Below are 17063 nucleotides of genomic sequence, written 5' to 3'. Positions count from 1 at the left end.
ATACCCTCTGATCATTGCAAGAGGCTTAATAGGACAGGTAGTTTCAGAAGAAAATCACATTGTGTTTTTCTTTCTCTACGTAGCTGCCCATTGCTGATAAGATCAGGATAATTGCCCAACAAATATATGGAGCCGATGACATTGAGTTGCTCCCAGAGGCTCAGAAGAAAGCTGAATTATACACTAAACAGGTGAGTTGGCGCACGATATTGTGTGAAGCAAGGGGGCGTGCTCATAACTTTGCTTCATAAGAATTGTCAATATATAAAGAATACATTTATATTCATATACTTACTAATACTAATATTATATCTACTTTTACTTTAAATGGGTAGCCTATGAATTTGTTGCCTACTGGTCTATTTCTCCTTTACTTTTATGGTTTTTGACTAGATTAGCACCCCACAATTTTGTGGTTATGTTTCTCCCAAAATACTGTATATTTTAGTGACAGTTTCCCACTATTTTATTGTTAATTTAATTATAAAGAATAAAGTGCTTTGCCATTGAATAGCATGTAAAGCCACTATTTGACCCTAATTTATATCAAAGGTTAGCTATTACTGGGCTGAATAATATACCTGAAATAACTTTACTCTTTATACTTAACTAAATAGGTCCCCCGTTATCTATTTCACATCTGCGTAGTAGGTTGGCACATTAGAAAGAAATTGTTTCCCTGACACGGCAGACATAGAGTGACTGACAGCTTGACAAACTTACACTATGTGGATTAGTCATACACAGAGGCAGCGATGTAAGAGCAGCTTAAAAACCTACATCAGATCCTAATAGGGCAGTGTTCTAAAGATGTGAGGGGGGCTTCTGTATTGGAGAGCATAGGTAATACCTTACTTTTTAATAAAGTACTGTGACATTTCAGTGAAAACTGACCAGACCAGGCTGCGTTTGCAGACTTGGATACAGCAATTACACACTGTAATAGCATCATATTTAGTAAAATGGTCATTGGTTGTGATTACATGCAAATGTGAGTACTGGAGTGCAGAGAAAAAATAATCCCTGTCTAAATTATATTTTAAATTCACTTGTAATGGACCAGAATTGCAATTTTTGCTGGTCCTTTGATCTGGTTGTATTGTCTATATTTAAGAGACCTAGTCATCAAAATAATTTTATGTTTAAATATATATGCATGCTCTTGGAGTCATTAATATGTATGCTTTTAATTTGTATCTGCACATTTGACCATAATTCTGCAAATGTGGCCATTTATGATAACTATTCTATAGGTACCTTAGTTGAAAAGTTGATGTTTCCTATAGCAACCTATTAGATTCTGTTCTTTTTTTTGGGGGGGGGATAAACATCAGATCTGTTGCTATGGGCAACACCACCTTTTCTACATAGTGACCTGTAGAACTGTTATCAGAAATGTTCCCCAATGTATTGAATTCTGTATGGAAATTGTCTATAGGACTCTGGGCTTCCATAATAATTTGTCGCGCATTAAAAACCTTTTCCTTAAGGATAAAAAAAAATTAATATTCCCACTTTGTAGCGTGACATTTGCTGGTTGCAAAGATGCAGACATATAATGATCACTCAATGTCCTGAAGGCTCTGACCTTGGAAATGAAGCCAAAGTTCCGGAATGTCACAGTGGCATTGAGAACGGAAGCATTGAACATGATGTGCAGTATTTTATCTGTAGGAAAATGAGATATTGGTTGTTTGGTTGGTTTTTGTGTGTTTTATAAAACCTTGCTGCGGATAACAATGGTTTGTTTTCCAATAACACTGGTATAAATTATTCTCACGGTCATGTATTTGCCAGGGGAATAGCCAGGTCTTCAATACTAGTGCATAAGGCAGTCAACTGGTACAGTATTGAATAGTATATGGTGCAGTGAGTTATTTTTATTTTCCCACCAGTTAACAATTATCAGTTAATTATAGTATGTGTGTGTTGACAATCCCACTGGCATATCCAACGATCTAGACCAGTGGATCCCAAACTTTCTGAGTTCGAGGCACCCGTAGGGTCTTAATAATTTTTTCAAGGCTACCCTAAGCCAAAATAATTACCAAGTAGTCCCCCGATTTGCTTACCACCGGCCCTGGCCGTGGCATCCCTGTCAGATTGCCGTGGCACACAGTTTGGGAACCACTGATCTAGACTATGCTTCTTCTGACATGAGATTAGGCTGTGTAACTAAGACTGTACTCTGTTTTTTTCTATATAGGGATTTGCAAATCTACCAATCTGCATGGCTAAGACCCATCTGTCCTTGTCTCATAACCCGGAGCTGAAAGGTGCCCCGAAAGGCTTTGTGCTGCCCATCCGTGACATAAGGGCCAGTGTCGGGGCTGGATTTCTATACCCACTAGTAGGAACGGTAAGAGTCCAGTTCTGGCAAGAATGTCTGTAGGATTTTGTTTTTCTCAGATGCTCTAATGCAGAGCTCGACAAATACAGGTTGCGGTGTCACTTTGTGACTCAGAAAGGCACCATGGCAACCGGAGGAACCCTTCTGTGCGGTCAAAGGCTGGTATAGCGTGCGGGCACATAGGTGGTAATGAGTAACAGAACAGGCTGGTGTTTGTGTAAGCAACTTGTTTTACACTTAACAATAGTTTTTCTTTTTACTTTATTATTCTCAAAGTACTTTTACCAAGTAAATCCTTAAGATCATTTTCCTATATAACGAAATGCCACTTCATAGCCTGTAAATGTTACTGTCATTGCTATTATTATACTGGCTGGTAACTAAATGTTTAACTAGACCACAGTTCTACGAATGTGCTGTGACCATTGGTCCATAAAAGTAGTCCACGTGCCATTGCGAAGATTTTTTTTTCTTTTGTTCGATTTTTTTTTTTTTTATATCGTATAAAAATGTGTGTTTATTGTGAATAACTTTGTTTGAGCAAGACCTTTGGTTCCGTTAAGACTTTGGTTTAATTATTAATAAATATACAACAGTATGATGAATCCGTTCGTTTCTTACAGATGAGCACCATGCCCGGGCTCCCGACTAGGCCCTGCTTTTACGACATTGATCTGGATCCCGTGACGGAACAAGTGAACGGACTGTTCTGAGTTACAGGTAATGAGATTGTAGCCCTGGAATGTTTTTAGAGCCTTAAAATACACGTCGTGGTTTCTGTCTAAATTAAATAAAAGGAAGAACTACATGATGTATTGCATGGTACAATTGTGATTGCCGCCTGACCCTATCGGCAGATTCTGGGTTATATCTTAAGACGGCCATATACGTGCAGATTTGGCAACTTCCGTACCCCCTAAAACCTAACCCCCCCCCCCAGATCTCAAAATCCTTGCTCGGGTGCCCTGAGTTTAGTCAGGTGTCTATTAACTGACCCGTGTCTCTTATCCTCCAACTTTTAGGTTGTGACACTGGATGACCTACTTCCAAGCCGTGGACAAGTTGCGACTGACATTCTCCTATAGAATCTTTTTACTTCGTCATTTTATAAAAAGTGTTTTAATTGTTTTTCTTGCCCACGGGCAATACATATCTGTCAGATGAGAAAACAAAGACTGGACTATTTTACATAATATATTTGTGTGTGTTTTTGTTTTCTTTTTTTTAGAATGTTGTTAATGGTGTTTTTGGGGGTTTTTTTTGTTTTTTAATCCAGTGTGTTTTTATTGGTTTTTAAATTAGAAGTACACACAAAAATAAACTAAACAAGCAGTCAAAACAGCAACTGCTAACAAACAAACAAGCATCACAATAATATATGGAAGACAACGCAGTATAACCACAATGTATAGCAGAGACTGTTCAGATGGAACCGAAAGGGACAAGACATAGACAGCAGCGTGGCTGATACAAAGATGCATTAAAGGTCAAGTATATGTATGATATTGAGAAATTTGTCTGAAAAACCCAAAGAGTCACACAAAACAACATTAGCGTTTAAACCAGTATAGTCAGAAAAGCAAGCAAAGCAGTAAAAACAATGACGGCAATAACAACAGCAACAATGTTAGTGTTCTTCTACTTTTTAACAGATTGTCAAGGTTATATCGTCATTTGCATTCTGCATGGCTGGAATACATTTCTTCTGGTCCCAGGTAGTTGTGGCCTTCTGTGACCTCTGCGACCGGATGCACCTCTCTCTGATTGTCAATTAATAATCAGAATAATCAGGATGAAGCTGCCTCTCTGTCACTGTTGGATTATCACCTGACAATCACATTCAGCATGTGACATGAACGCTGGTACTAGCACAAGAGTAGTTCTAGCCTCAGGATATTTCCTGCTGATTGCACCTAAATGGTGTAACTGGGCTCTCTAGCCAGTCAGTGGGTGAGCGCCGCTAGACGTGACATAGTGTCTTATCACTGCATCAGTGCACACACATCATGCTGAAGGCTGGCAACAGAGCAGAACGGTCTTTAACCAAGGAAAATACTGGTGTTTGGTCCAGTACACATTTATACTAATGTGACACAAATATGTATACTAATATATTAGTATTAATATTATAACAAGTTTGTGTTTTAATCAGACAGCAGTGGGTATAGTTGTAGGATGTAATGTTTTCGTGCAGCACATGGTGTAAGTGTAAATATATTAAGGATGGTCTAATTTTGCAACCTGTCCTTGGACCCCCCTCAGACATGTTACGTGGTATTGGTTATTGGTATAGAAGGAGTCGTTGCAACGCTACTGGGTTTTCTAATAACCAAAAATACAGAGAAAAAGATTTCAAACTGTTATCCTAAAGATAACAATCTATTCCATTCAGGCCTTGGATGCAAACTAGATTGTCAGTTTGTCTTTTCTGATTGGGATTTACATTCAGTTTTGTCTGGTTGTGGTTTAGATGCATCAGTGATATCATCATATTATGGGATGGCATCCAAGATCCATTTTTGACCTTTGTTGATAGTCTCAACCAAAATGTGATGAATGCCAGACTTGCCTCAGACAATAAGGTGAAGATTGAAAAGACGTCTAAACTTCATCAGCTGCTGCTAATCCGAATACGGGAATCAGCTGTACCGTGGACGATTGACACTGAACTCTTTGGAGAAAACTGCAGTCTATCATCTTATACAAGTAACTGCTCCGTGAACATCAATTACTACTTGACTGTAAGTTCATTTCTTATAGCCTGCAACTTGAAAAATCTCATTTAGCGTGTGAAGAATACGACTACTATTTGAAGTCAGTAGTTGCTTAAATGTCCAGTCAAGTCTTCTGTATTTTATCTGATTCTTTATTATTTTGATGTATTTTTTGTGAATGGAATAGATTGTTATCTTTAGGATAACAGTTTAAAATCTTTTTCTCTGTATTTTTGGTTATTAGAAAACCCAGTAGTGCTGCAACGACTCCTTCTATACCAGTATATATTTAATCTATTTACAACTTGTGTGCAGCTGTAATTAGGAGTCGTTATCTGCTGCAATTGGCATTCCAGTGCTGAGTGTGGATCTAGATTTTGTCTAAATGTTACGTGGTATGTCCCATCGTGTGCAGTTCTACAAGATCTTCAGTTGTCTTTATGATCACCAGGCAATATTGAAACAGGAGCACCCTTGTTTGAAAGAGAGGATACCCCCCTCTATAAGGAGCGTGCCCCTGTGTATTTTGGAGTTATTTTGGAGTTAGGGAGGTGAGATCAGAGGGGTATTTTTGTTTTTGTTTGTTTTTTATTACAGCCCCCACCCTCTGCTATCTATCTTAATGCAATTTACTGTCTGCTGATCAAAAGTGATGAAGATTGGATAAGGGTGGTGGGGCTCAGATTTCACCCCCACCCTGGCTCCAAAATAAAAAGGGGTTACCTTATTTTAAAGAGGGTTCCCCTTTTTCCAATTAAGGTGACCCTCTCTTTTAGCTTTAAGAATTTTTCATTGATCAAACTAAAAATTAACAAATGGGGGGGGCTCTTTTACACCTGTTACCGTTCCACCATGTTGCAGAAACAAAAAAAGGGGGCTCCTTTGGTTGAAAAAGGGGAGGTTTTTTTTTGTTTGCTTTTTTGCCCCTTATTATTTCTTGTCTGGGGATCAATCGTGATCACCAAACATACAACCCAGAATATTTTTATAAATACAGGGGGGAGCTGTTTATAAATAAAATTTCTTTCTTACCCTCCAATATGTGAAACATACTTGGGCCTCCACATTTGAAAGAGTAAAGAGCACTTTTAAAACAAGGTAAATAAAATTATTAGGTGCATATATGTACTCCAGACACCCCTATATGGGGTACATATAGGGGTACAAATGGGGTACAATTCAGAAAGGAAAGCAAATACCTTTTTTTTTTTTTTTTTTTTTTTTTTAAACAATTTGCTCATTTTAATTTAGTAAATAAATTACATGTCCCTCTACTGCGCCACCTACTGGTAACTATTGTGTATTCCAGGCCTGGGTTATAAAGGTTATTTGCCTTACATTTGACGCAATAGTTTGTCTAGTTTCCTAGCGGTATTTCTGTGGCCTGTACAACACAGTCCTCTCATGTTTGGTGAGGGGGGGGGGGGAATAACACATAAAAGTCATAGTACCATAGGAGGTACCAGGAAAACAAATCTAAAAAAGACAACTGCAACACCATTCTATTCTAGAGACCTGCACCACTATGTGGTAGATACTGTGCAGATTAGTCTGTGCAAAAGTCTTATGAAAAACACAAGGACTGATATTGATGTTGGCACTGGTGGTGAAAAATAGCATAGCAGTGAATGGGTTAATAATTTTATGGATTTCGATCAGGCTTCACAGTCATTTTCGGGCATATTTGGGCCAGTCGCCCAGTATTGGCTGTGATATCCCATAGCCAAGCAGAATTACACAATGATGATCTCTGTTTCAGACAAAACAAATTACTTCCTTGCCAATCATTTACACTATAAAACAACAACTCTGACCTCTCACACTGCACCATGTCTGATTTACTGGCTGATCACTGTATGGATATAAAGCCCTGAGATGTTGCAGATTCCCGTCCTCCCCTTTAATATGCAGAGTGTGTAGTCTTGATTGATTTGGCACACTGGAGAAATGGTTCACTTTGATCAGTACAGTAGTGTCATGGGCGGACAACTGAGTAAGTAATGGAACCTCAAAGGAATAGAAATCCGCATTCTGTATTGTGCCCGAAGAAAACATTTTTTTGCTACATAATATGTCTCACGTGGGGACTGCACGTTAATAATCAACACGCTTGTTTACTAGTTAAATGCAGACGAAACAATATTGCATACATGGCAGTGCTCATTGATGTTAGAGGTTACACAATGTGATTATTAGTTCAGAAATGTTTCCTAGCTTACATGAATGACCATATTATTTATATCATTTTATACACACCATTACAGCCTGAAAATACATTTGAGTGTTGTTCTGTTGTAAAATATCCATGGTGCAATAGGACATAGGAAAAACATTTTTCATGATAATTTGGCCACTAAGTGGCACTGTTCTGTTGATGTCTATACATTTTTTATTGTCAGGGCAAAAATTAAAGCAGCTTCTTTACTCTTACTAATGAAATATTTCAAAGGGGAACTAAAGTCAAAAAATATGTTGATATGGTGGTCCTGATTAATCTTTGGACGTCCATCCATTTGCATGCTGAACCTGGCATGAAAGACTTTGTATGCTCCGAAACGGGCCTTACACCAATGAACGCAGTTCCATGATATTCATATCCAAACGCAAATTACACAACTGCCTACAAGTCGAATGACGGAACAGGGGACAGGAGAGGCGGATGAACGTAGGCGATGTACAGTGAGGGCCTGGTAGCATGGAATTGGACTATGCAAGCCCTGGGTCTCCCTTACATACGTGTTATTTAGTCTTATCCTTTGCACCAGCTGAAGGGCCGGTGTAAGTGCTGACTGATAGTGATGACTGTATCATCTTTATGTATGGATGCCACTACATAAAGAACATGTGTATACAAGTAAGGGATCATATAAAAACGGATTGTATGTAGTGGACACATTAAGAACATCCTTATTTATGTATTTAATATGAAAAAAAAAAAAATTTTAAACAATATTTTTATTTAGAATTGTAGTATAAATTATATAGTATAATTTATTTTATAAAAAAAAATGTTTTTGCATGCTGATGAGACTTCATATTGCACACATGTGCGTGTGTGTATCCTGTGTCGTGTTCCAGTGGCAGAACTACCCTTGGTGCATCGGGCCCATGGAGATAATGGGGCCTGCTGCATGGTAACTAGCGAGCTGTGGGCTTCGGTTCCCTCCTCCCCGCTTCCCTGCACCAGGGCCCATGGAGATAATGGGGCCCGTTGCACGGGAACTAGCGAGCTGTGGCCCCCGGTTCCCGCTTCCCTGCAGCGGGGCCCACAGCTCGCTAGTTCCGTCTCTGCCGTTTTCTTTCTGTCTGCATACGGCAAGTGACGTCTAGGCAGAGTGCACTTACATCCAAATTCAAATGGAAACGTTTGTTGAGATCCACTTGGTTTTGAATATGGTCAGAAATACCCTCAAATTTCATACTTTTTTTTAAACGCAAGTTGCGTGCAGGGTCTGTCCAAACCTGAATCAGGCCCAGTATGTAAAATATGTTTTAGTTCTGTCTTGTCTGTTAAATGTGCCTTGGTTCTCCTCTCTTCAATCGTCGATGAAGCTGATGTTTTGGAGTCAGTGGGCTGTGTCTCCACCTTTTGCTGTGTCTCACTCCCAGCACACAACGTAACAGCATGAGCTATACAGCACTACCTCTCTCATTCAATGCACACTTCACACTGATGTGGGCTGTAGAATTACAGCAGAGAACACCGTACACTGCAGAAGATGAAAGCCCCCCGTCTTTAGAAGCAATCGTTCTCTGTTTTATTTTCATTCATGCAGCTGTTTTCCATGCAAAAGATTTTTCAGTGTTAATGTCCATACAGTCCTCGTCATGCAGTTACCTCCCTTTCTTTACGTGTCTAGAGTCTAATAAGGAATATACAACCTCTAGTAATATTGATCCTATTTGTGAAGTCAGTGGGGAATTACCGAGTAGCGACAATGAGTTACATTTAGTAATACTGGAAGGGCAAAAAGGCTTCTAAGTAAATATACTGCCAAAGGTAAATCAATTTGAAATCATTTATTTAACATTATATAACAATAAAATCCAATATTAAAAAAATAAGGAATCAATCAACCTATAAAGTTCGAGCTCAAATGATATTCGATGAAGTTTGTATCAAAAGAATGACTAAAGTTCTCGTATGAAAATCGATCATGGACATAAAAAAAAATCATAAAGTTAATGGCTGCCAGTATATTATTGGAATAGTACTTCTTTTATTTAAAGTTTTTAATGACTGTAAAAGGACACTATAGATATTGGATCCCACATTTGTTATAAAGATGAATCCGAAACTAAAATACAAGTCCCTCTTTGTATTGTTAAATACCCACCGGCCACTTGTGACAGCGAGACTAATGCCTGTGTTACTAGCAAAAGGAGATGGCGGTATCTGGTGTCACTCTCCTCGTTATGAGATAGATTTGCTCAGGCAGTCTGTATTTACTGGTAGTGTGACAGATAACCCTTCCAGATAAAAGGCAATCCTATCAATTGTGAGGTCCTTATCAGTCGCATTTAACTTGCGCGTCAATTCATAAAGCCAGCGTATGTCATATGACTCCAGAGCACAAAAGGAAAGTCCTTAATAGGCTCCTGACACATTTCGCCACATTCAAATGTCAGATATTTAACATTACAAAGAGGTACTTGCATTTTATTGTCCATACTCCATGATCAAGGCAATTCAATGTTTTGGGTTTTTTTTAAGTGAAAACGATGTGTAGAGAGGTCACCAACTTCTTCTGCCTCATGACTTGGTCCAGGAAGTGGGCTACTTGTGGGGAATTTATTCACTTGTCATCATCGTTTATTTATTTAGCGCCACTAATTCCGCAGCGCTGTACAGAGAACTCGCTCACATCAGTCCCTGCCCCAATGGAGCTTACAGTCTAAATTCCCTAACATACACACAGGCAGACTAGGGTCAATTTTGATAGTAGCCAACCAGTATATTTTTGGCGTGTGGGAGGGAACCCACGCAAGTACAGGGAGAACATACAAACTCCAAACAGATAGGGCCATGTTCAGGAATTGAACTCATGACCTCAGTGCTGTAAGGCAGAAGTGCTAACCACTTAGCCACCGTGCTGCATCCAGAGATTAAGTCCCAGAGGGGGGTTCTAGATTTTATTTCAACATCTTCTTGGTCACCAAAAAGGATAAATCTATCCAGTCTCTCAATGTTATTTTGTCATCCAAACACTTCAAGATTATATGAAAGTTCCTTAAACCTGTTATTGATGTCCCCATGAGATTGCATAGCATCTATTTACATCAAGGGCTCCTGCCTACATGTCCAGGAAGAGATGTTGGATTTTTACAGTCCCATGTATTTGGGTTTTCCGAAGGTGAATTCTGTTTTTGCAACACAAAAAGATTGCAAACTGCGCCCACGAGCATGAGGGTAGCTCCAAAAGGAGTGTGTTCACTGAGGGAGGTCTGGACTCTGGAGCACTATATTTTGGGGGAGGATGGTCTTTTCAGGTGTCTTTTTAAGTTAAGTATAATAGTACAGATATAATGCTGTACATAATAGCTGCTTATATCTAACTAGTCTCTCCCTGCTTGCCCACTAATACACTCACTAAATTTCCCTAAACTCCCCCTAGCATGCAAACACCAATTCTGTTCACCATAATGAACCTGTCTCTTCTATACACATCAATCCCTAATCAACCGCTAACTCCTTTCACCCACTTTGCTTGTTCCAGTGGGTTCTAGAGATAGAAACAAGGACATGAAAATTGGGGCATCAGAGACTCACCAAAGCACCTTCTGTGGCTAATGTGAGGCTTTTATTTATCATGACAAGTTACAGATCAGTAAAACTATATGTCTACAGTTTCTTCCTGGAGCAGATTAGAAAGTAACAGACCATTAGCACTGAATTGAAATGAAGAGAACCGTTACATATGTATAGCAGAGAGAGAAAAAAAAACACTTACTCATACGTCCTTGCAGATGCCTGCAGCTTTCTAATTAACACATACAGCACATTAGTTCACCCAAGGTTTTCTGGCGTTGACTTCATGGTGTGATTAATAAGGTGTTGATTCAGAACATTTCACCTACAAGACTTGCAAAACCAGAGGAGAAAAGAATATTTCTTTCACTAATAGAACAGAGTTGTTGTTTTTGTCTGGTCTAGAATATAATTGGGGATGAGGAAGAAACTCAAACAGAGTTTGCTTGTTTCCGTTTGATATTTTTTCTGTGTGATAGGTCCTTCTTTAGTCACAAACAATTATTAATCAGGGACCTCAACATGACTCAACATAATACTGTAGTTATTTACTTTAAGAGCACCTGTTGTGTTCACAGTGGAGGCAGCCATATTTTAACCAAAGATATCAGTGGTTCCAAGTGAATTGATAGTGGACATAATTACCGTGCAGCTGCTATCGTGGCCCTTCAGCTGAGGGCAGGGGCGCACGGAGGATTTTTCAGGGGGGGTTTCCTCCACCCCCGGAAAAAAAAGAAATCCTAGAGACCTGCCACGCATGCGGGGCGCTGTCAAAGAAGCGTCCGCGGCGGTGCTGTATACAATACAGCACCGCCGCGGACGCTTCTTAGACAGCGCCGCGGCTGCTGTATACTACAGTGCCGATATGTAGGGCACTTTTTAACGGAGGGGGGGTTTCTGGAGACCCAGAAACCCCCCTGCGTGCGCCACTGGAGTGGTCCCTAAATTTCTAGTAATGCCTCTGTAGACTAAAATTATTTTCTGCCGTTGCATCCAGGCAATGTTACCTTTTTTCTTTGGTTTTAGCTTTTCTTCTTTACTTTTTTTTTTGTCCACACTTTATCACTCCACCTCATTCTTTAATTTTCTCAGGAGAGGTTAACATGCTGTTCTGATTGATAGCACATGCTTTTTAATTTAACTCTAGAGTAGTTTTTCACTAGATAGACACTGACAAGTGCTTTCTCGATGACCCATTATAATCTCTCTCTCTCTCTCTCTCTCCCCCTTTCCCTCTCTCTCCCCCTTTCCCTTTCCCTCCAGTGCTGTTTCTTCTTCTAGAGATTGGGATGGGAGTTCTTCACAGGTAAATATAGCGCCATGGAAGTGTATTTACTCCTTGATAGATTTTCTGCATTATTGCATATTTGTCAGGATTAATTAGGTCAGATCTTTTGTGGGTTGTAGCGGTATAACGAGGAGTGAAAGGCTGAGAAGAAAATGTAACACTAAAATTTTCTTTGCTTTTTTACATTACTTTGAGTGTGCAAGGTTATGAAACGTCGTTTTTAGTTGTGAAAAAAGCTATTATACCCTTAGTGAATTTACTCAGATTAAAGCGCATATTATGGTCAAGTATCATCTAAATGCAGTCCGAGCCATTTTGTTAAAATGAGGATTTGGGATAGAAGTCAGACTTATCAGGGGGACAGTCTTGCCTAAATTTCCCTGTCCATGAAATCACAAAGTATCTTAAAACAACATCAAAGGATCTGCAGGACTATCTCACCTTGGCTAAAGTCGTGGTTCATGACTCCACTATCGGAAAGACAATGGGCAAAAATGAGATGTATTGTACGACTGCTCATTAATATACATACATTTTCTATGGACTGGTGAGTCAAAAGTTCAACTTTTCCCCAACTTAGGCCCTGTTTATAAATAAAAAAAGCTTACACTACATTCCATCATAAGTACCTCATGCCAGTGGTATAGCACAGTGGTGGTAGTGTCGTGGTATGGCATCTTTTGTCGCGTTAGGACCTGACTGACATCATCATTGATGGAACCATGAATTCTGTTCTGTTCAGAGGATTCTATAGGGAAATTCCCGGTCATCCATCCGTGAGCTAAAGCTACAGTGTGACTGGGATGTGCAGTAAGGAAGTTTACATCAGAATATAACAGGGCCTGAGTTATTAAGGAGAGCAAAGCAAAAAAAAATTGGCGTAAGTTTGTTCCTGGACAAACCATGTTACAATGCAAGGGGTGCAAATTAGTTTATTATTTTGCACATAAGTTAAATACTGGCTGTATTTTCATGTAGCACACAAATACTTGATAGATTTATTTTTACACTGAAATTTAAAGTTGATCTAGGACATGCCCTTACCCAGCTATAAATCTGTCCCCACATTTTAAATTTACCTCCCCTTCTAATCCAACATGGTTTTGCCCAGATCCAACGTTTCTCCTTCTTTTGCTTTGCTCTCCTTAGTGACTCAGGCCCTTAGAGTTTTGCCAGCTTTGATTCCCACTGAGATTTTATTGCAGGATCTGAAATAAACAGTTCTTGTTCAGGAGGTGTAACATGGTGGACAAATACTTTTTTCAATGGTGCATTGAGCATGCCTTTGATAATTAATTAATAGTTATAAAAACTGTGTGCTAGTTTTCATTCAGGGAGCATTTTAGATAATACTATTTTTTTTGTGGTTGACATTCAAAGGAAAAATATGGAACAATGCAGAATACCAGGCAGGCAAATACTGTTTCATAGTCCAGCGAAAATACCTATTAGCGTGATAACTCGCATGATTAAACATTGATAACTAAGTTTTAAAGATTTAATGGTCAGGACACATTATAGTATGTACAGTATATTGGTATGTAATGTTGTGTTGTATGTACTGTACATACATTGGTATGTACAGTGTTGTATATCTGTATAGCTTGTCATATATGTGTATTATATCATGTCCAATGGTAGTCTTATGTTGCAGAATCCTATTTTTAAAGAGTGTAATAGAATTATTATATCATGTCCAGTGGTCAGGTTACATTTGGTTGGTGTGGTGTATTACATCTGTATCGAGTGTTGTTTCCGGTGAAACTATTTCAGGTTCTTTCAGGTTGAAGCAATTAAAGAATTGTGACCACAAAGTTCAACTATCAATCTTTTATTGCAAACAAGGAAAATATAATAATAATATACTTAGTAATATGTTTCATCAGCAATTATCCAGGGTCTCTCTCTCTCTCTCTCTTTCTCTCTCCCCCCCCTTTTATAGAGAGGAAACTAAGGGTGCCGGATATCACTAACGTATAAGGTATGAACAGGATTAAGAACTATTTATTGGTACAGCTATGAGCTATTCTACGCAGGTGCAAACCAGTGAAGTTACACAGGACTTTCCAGTACATGTGCAGTTAGCACTGGGACAACACCCAGCTGATATATGTATATAGACATATCCCGGCTTTGCCTTGGTTACATCAGCATTTCATAATACACACAATAATAGAATAATTATATCCATGTCCAGTGGTCAGGTTATATTTGGTTGGTGTGGTGTATTACATCTGTATAGTATGTAATAGAATTATTATATCATGTCCAGTTGTCAGGTTATATTTGGTTGGTGTGGTGTATTACGTCTGTATAGAGTATAATAGATTTGCATTATGATACTTTCCAGGAGTCATGTCATCTTGGCTAGGTATAGTGTCCTACGAAACGTCACAGACACAATCCGTACAGCTTCACAAGGCAGCAAAGTGGTGTTGATAACTGTTTTGAACTGTTGACCATTATATACTGGCACATAGTGGACTGGAACATTATAATGTAGTTCTCTTTTGACTCATCTCCAGTCTCCTACTTTTTTGACATGTGTTCCATAAAGAAAGGTAGGTTCACCAGCTTAAGCTATGGAAGTAAACCCATTATCCTCATAGTCCTTATTAATTTGATTGGTACCCAACACTTAACATCAATCAAATTTTTCTGATCCCTTTCTACTGAACTCAGCCTTAGATGGTTATTTTGTTACTACCTCTCATCTAAGTTATTGTGCCCTGAGCATTTGATGGATTCCTGGTAGGAACTCAATCATGCAAGGAAAAGACTACATATGGAAGTATAACCCCAACAAATTATATCTTAGAAATTACCATCTTCTTATTGCTAATTTCATTGTTTTATGTTTAAACTCCTACAAAATGTGACCCTTTTATTTTGGTCTAACCATTCTCCTATTATAGAACACCATTGGGATAATTTGAGATAAATTCTCTCCTTCCCTCTGTCAATTATTCTCCCATTGACAATCCCAAGATCTGTCTCTGAGATTTCAGTGAACCCTAAACAATTTTCTAAAGCTGATGATCCTGTATTGATCTTTGCGACCGTGAATTGGACTGCGTACAAAGCAATAACCAGGAGCTATTTAATTCTGCTGACCTTAAGAAAAAAAGTTATAAATGAATCTTCCGGTTTGATTACTGTAGCATACAGACACCGTCACACTAGTGAGGCTATACCAGATGTACAGCAGATAGGTGATATCTGCAATGTCTGTCCTATAATCAGCACACGAGTTTCTTAGGGCAATCTTGTTTTGATTCATACAATTCATACAATAAGACAGGGTTGTCCAACCCGCGGCTCGTGGGCCGCATGCGGCCCTGCGCGCCAGTAAATGTGGCCCAGGAGGAGTTTTGGTTGTGGCAAGGGGGCAGCACTGTTAATGGGAAAAAAAAATCCTGCAAAAAAAAGAAAAGAAAGTACTTACCTTGCGGTCACGTCAGCTGGTACTCCGGCTCCCTCCCTTGTCTCCTCCTCCGTGCAGTGCTCGCAGTGAATGTCAGGCGTGATGTCATCACGCCCAACATCCATTGCGGAGCGCAGCACAGAGGAGACACCCGCGCGAGAAGAACAATCAGCAGCACAGAATTGGAGAAAAGAAGAGAAGAGGACAGGAGAACAAGCCGATTAAAAGGTAAGTCAAGGGGGATTTTTTTTATTATTTCAAGGGACGCTGACCAGTGAATAAAAGTCACCTGGTCCTGGAGCATCATGGATCTTATCTCCCTGCTACATACTTCTACTTGTAATACTAATGGGGCATTATATATTATTCTCTTTGGCCCATTATAAGTTGTTATTCCTTAACTAACATAGTGGTGTAATTAGCAAAACAGGTCACAATTTGGGTACACAGTGATGTATATGTCAGGTACCGCAGGCCTGGTCAGGGCACCCTGATATACAATGCCTGGCTTAAATGCACTTTATTGATATTGCATCGAATCAATACAAAAAGTGATTATAGTATAATAACTAGAGAGGATTTTTTGAACAGGGTGATTGAAAGGTAAGTATAGGGGGATTTAAAAAAAAAAAAGTGATATATATATATATATATATATATATATATATATATATATATATATGTTAACTAAAATTTCTATGGTTTTTTGGATGATCAGCTATCGTTATTGTTAGTGTATCTTATGTGCGGCCCAAACCAACTCATCGTCTTTCAATGTGGCCCAGGGAAGCTAAAAGGTTGGACACCCCTGCTATAAGACTTTTAGGGGCATATTCAATTAGCTTTCCGGTTCGCGGTAACGCGCGTTACCGCGAATCCTGCGCACTATTGCCGTTAATACGGTACCGCATTAACGAGGATTTTCGATCGCAACCCTATGGGCTGCGAACGAAAATCCACGTTATTGCGGTACCGTGTATTGACTACGCGGCCCGTTCCGGCGCGATCCCGCGGACCGGAAAGCTAATTGAATATGCCCCTTAGTTTTACATTTATACACATACACACGAACATGCACCTTTGTAATTAGTTCACATTAATAGTAGTTGCAGCACATTATTTAGTTATTTATGTCGAAATGTAGCAGTGTTTATGGTTGATATTATAAGTTATATACATGTTAGTGAAATCAAAGGTTCAGGTCACAGGAAATGTCTGGTATCATATTAATCCCCAATTTATTCACAGACGTCCGGTTCTATCGCCAAACAGAACGCACATTGCGTATGGAAGTTATAGTAGGGAATAAATGATTAGAATGATATTGTCTGTGTAATGTAAATAGACTAGTTTAAATTGGAATTTTAGCGGGAAAATCGGAGTGCATCTCCAGGAGAGCTGACCCCCACCCTTGGATATTTTCGTTTGAACTGGCAAATGAACTGCATTATACTGGACCCTCCTGAAGCCTGAGCCTATAGAAGCAAGCCACATCATCTGCATTGTTTCACTGTATTCACTGACTGTATATAAGCAGG

General features: G+C 39.1%; 1 protein-coding gene across 1 annotated transcript in view; it reads left to right on the top strand.

Annotated features, from left to right (window-relative positions):
* Positions 1-3543, top strand: part of MTHFD1 (methylenetetrahydrofolate dehydrogenase, cyclohydrolase and formyltetrahydrofolate synthetase 1) — a 39068-nt gene extending 35525 nt beyond the window's left edge. Inside the window, exons 25-28 of the mRNA XM_075192958.1 lie at positions 84-191; positions 2207-2359; positions 2974-3070; positions 3373-3543. Coding sequence (XP_075049059.1) covers positions 84-191; positions 2207-2359; positions 2974-3063 — 351 coding nt within the window. The 3' untranslated portion in view covers positions 3064-3070; positions 3373-3543. The remainder of the gene's footprint in view (positions 1-83; positions 192-2206; positions 2360-2973; positions 3071-3372) is intronic.
* Positions 3544-17063: the final 13520 nt, after the last annotated feature.

The sequence above is a fragment of the Mixophyes fleayi genome, chromosome 12, assembly GCF_038048845.1.
Source record: "Mixophyes fleayi isolate aMixFle1 chromosome 12, aMixFle1.hap1, whole genome shotgun sequence".
NCBI lineage: Eukaryota > Metazoa > Chordata > Amphibia > Anura > Limnodynastidae > Mixophyes > Mixophyes fleayi.
Note: the sequence above shows the minus strand (reverse complement) of the source record. Positions and strands in the feature narration are given on the sequence as shown.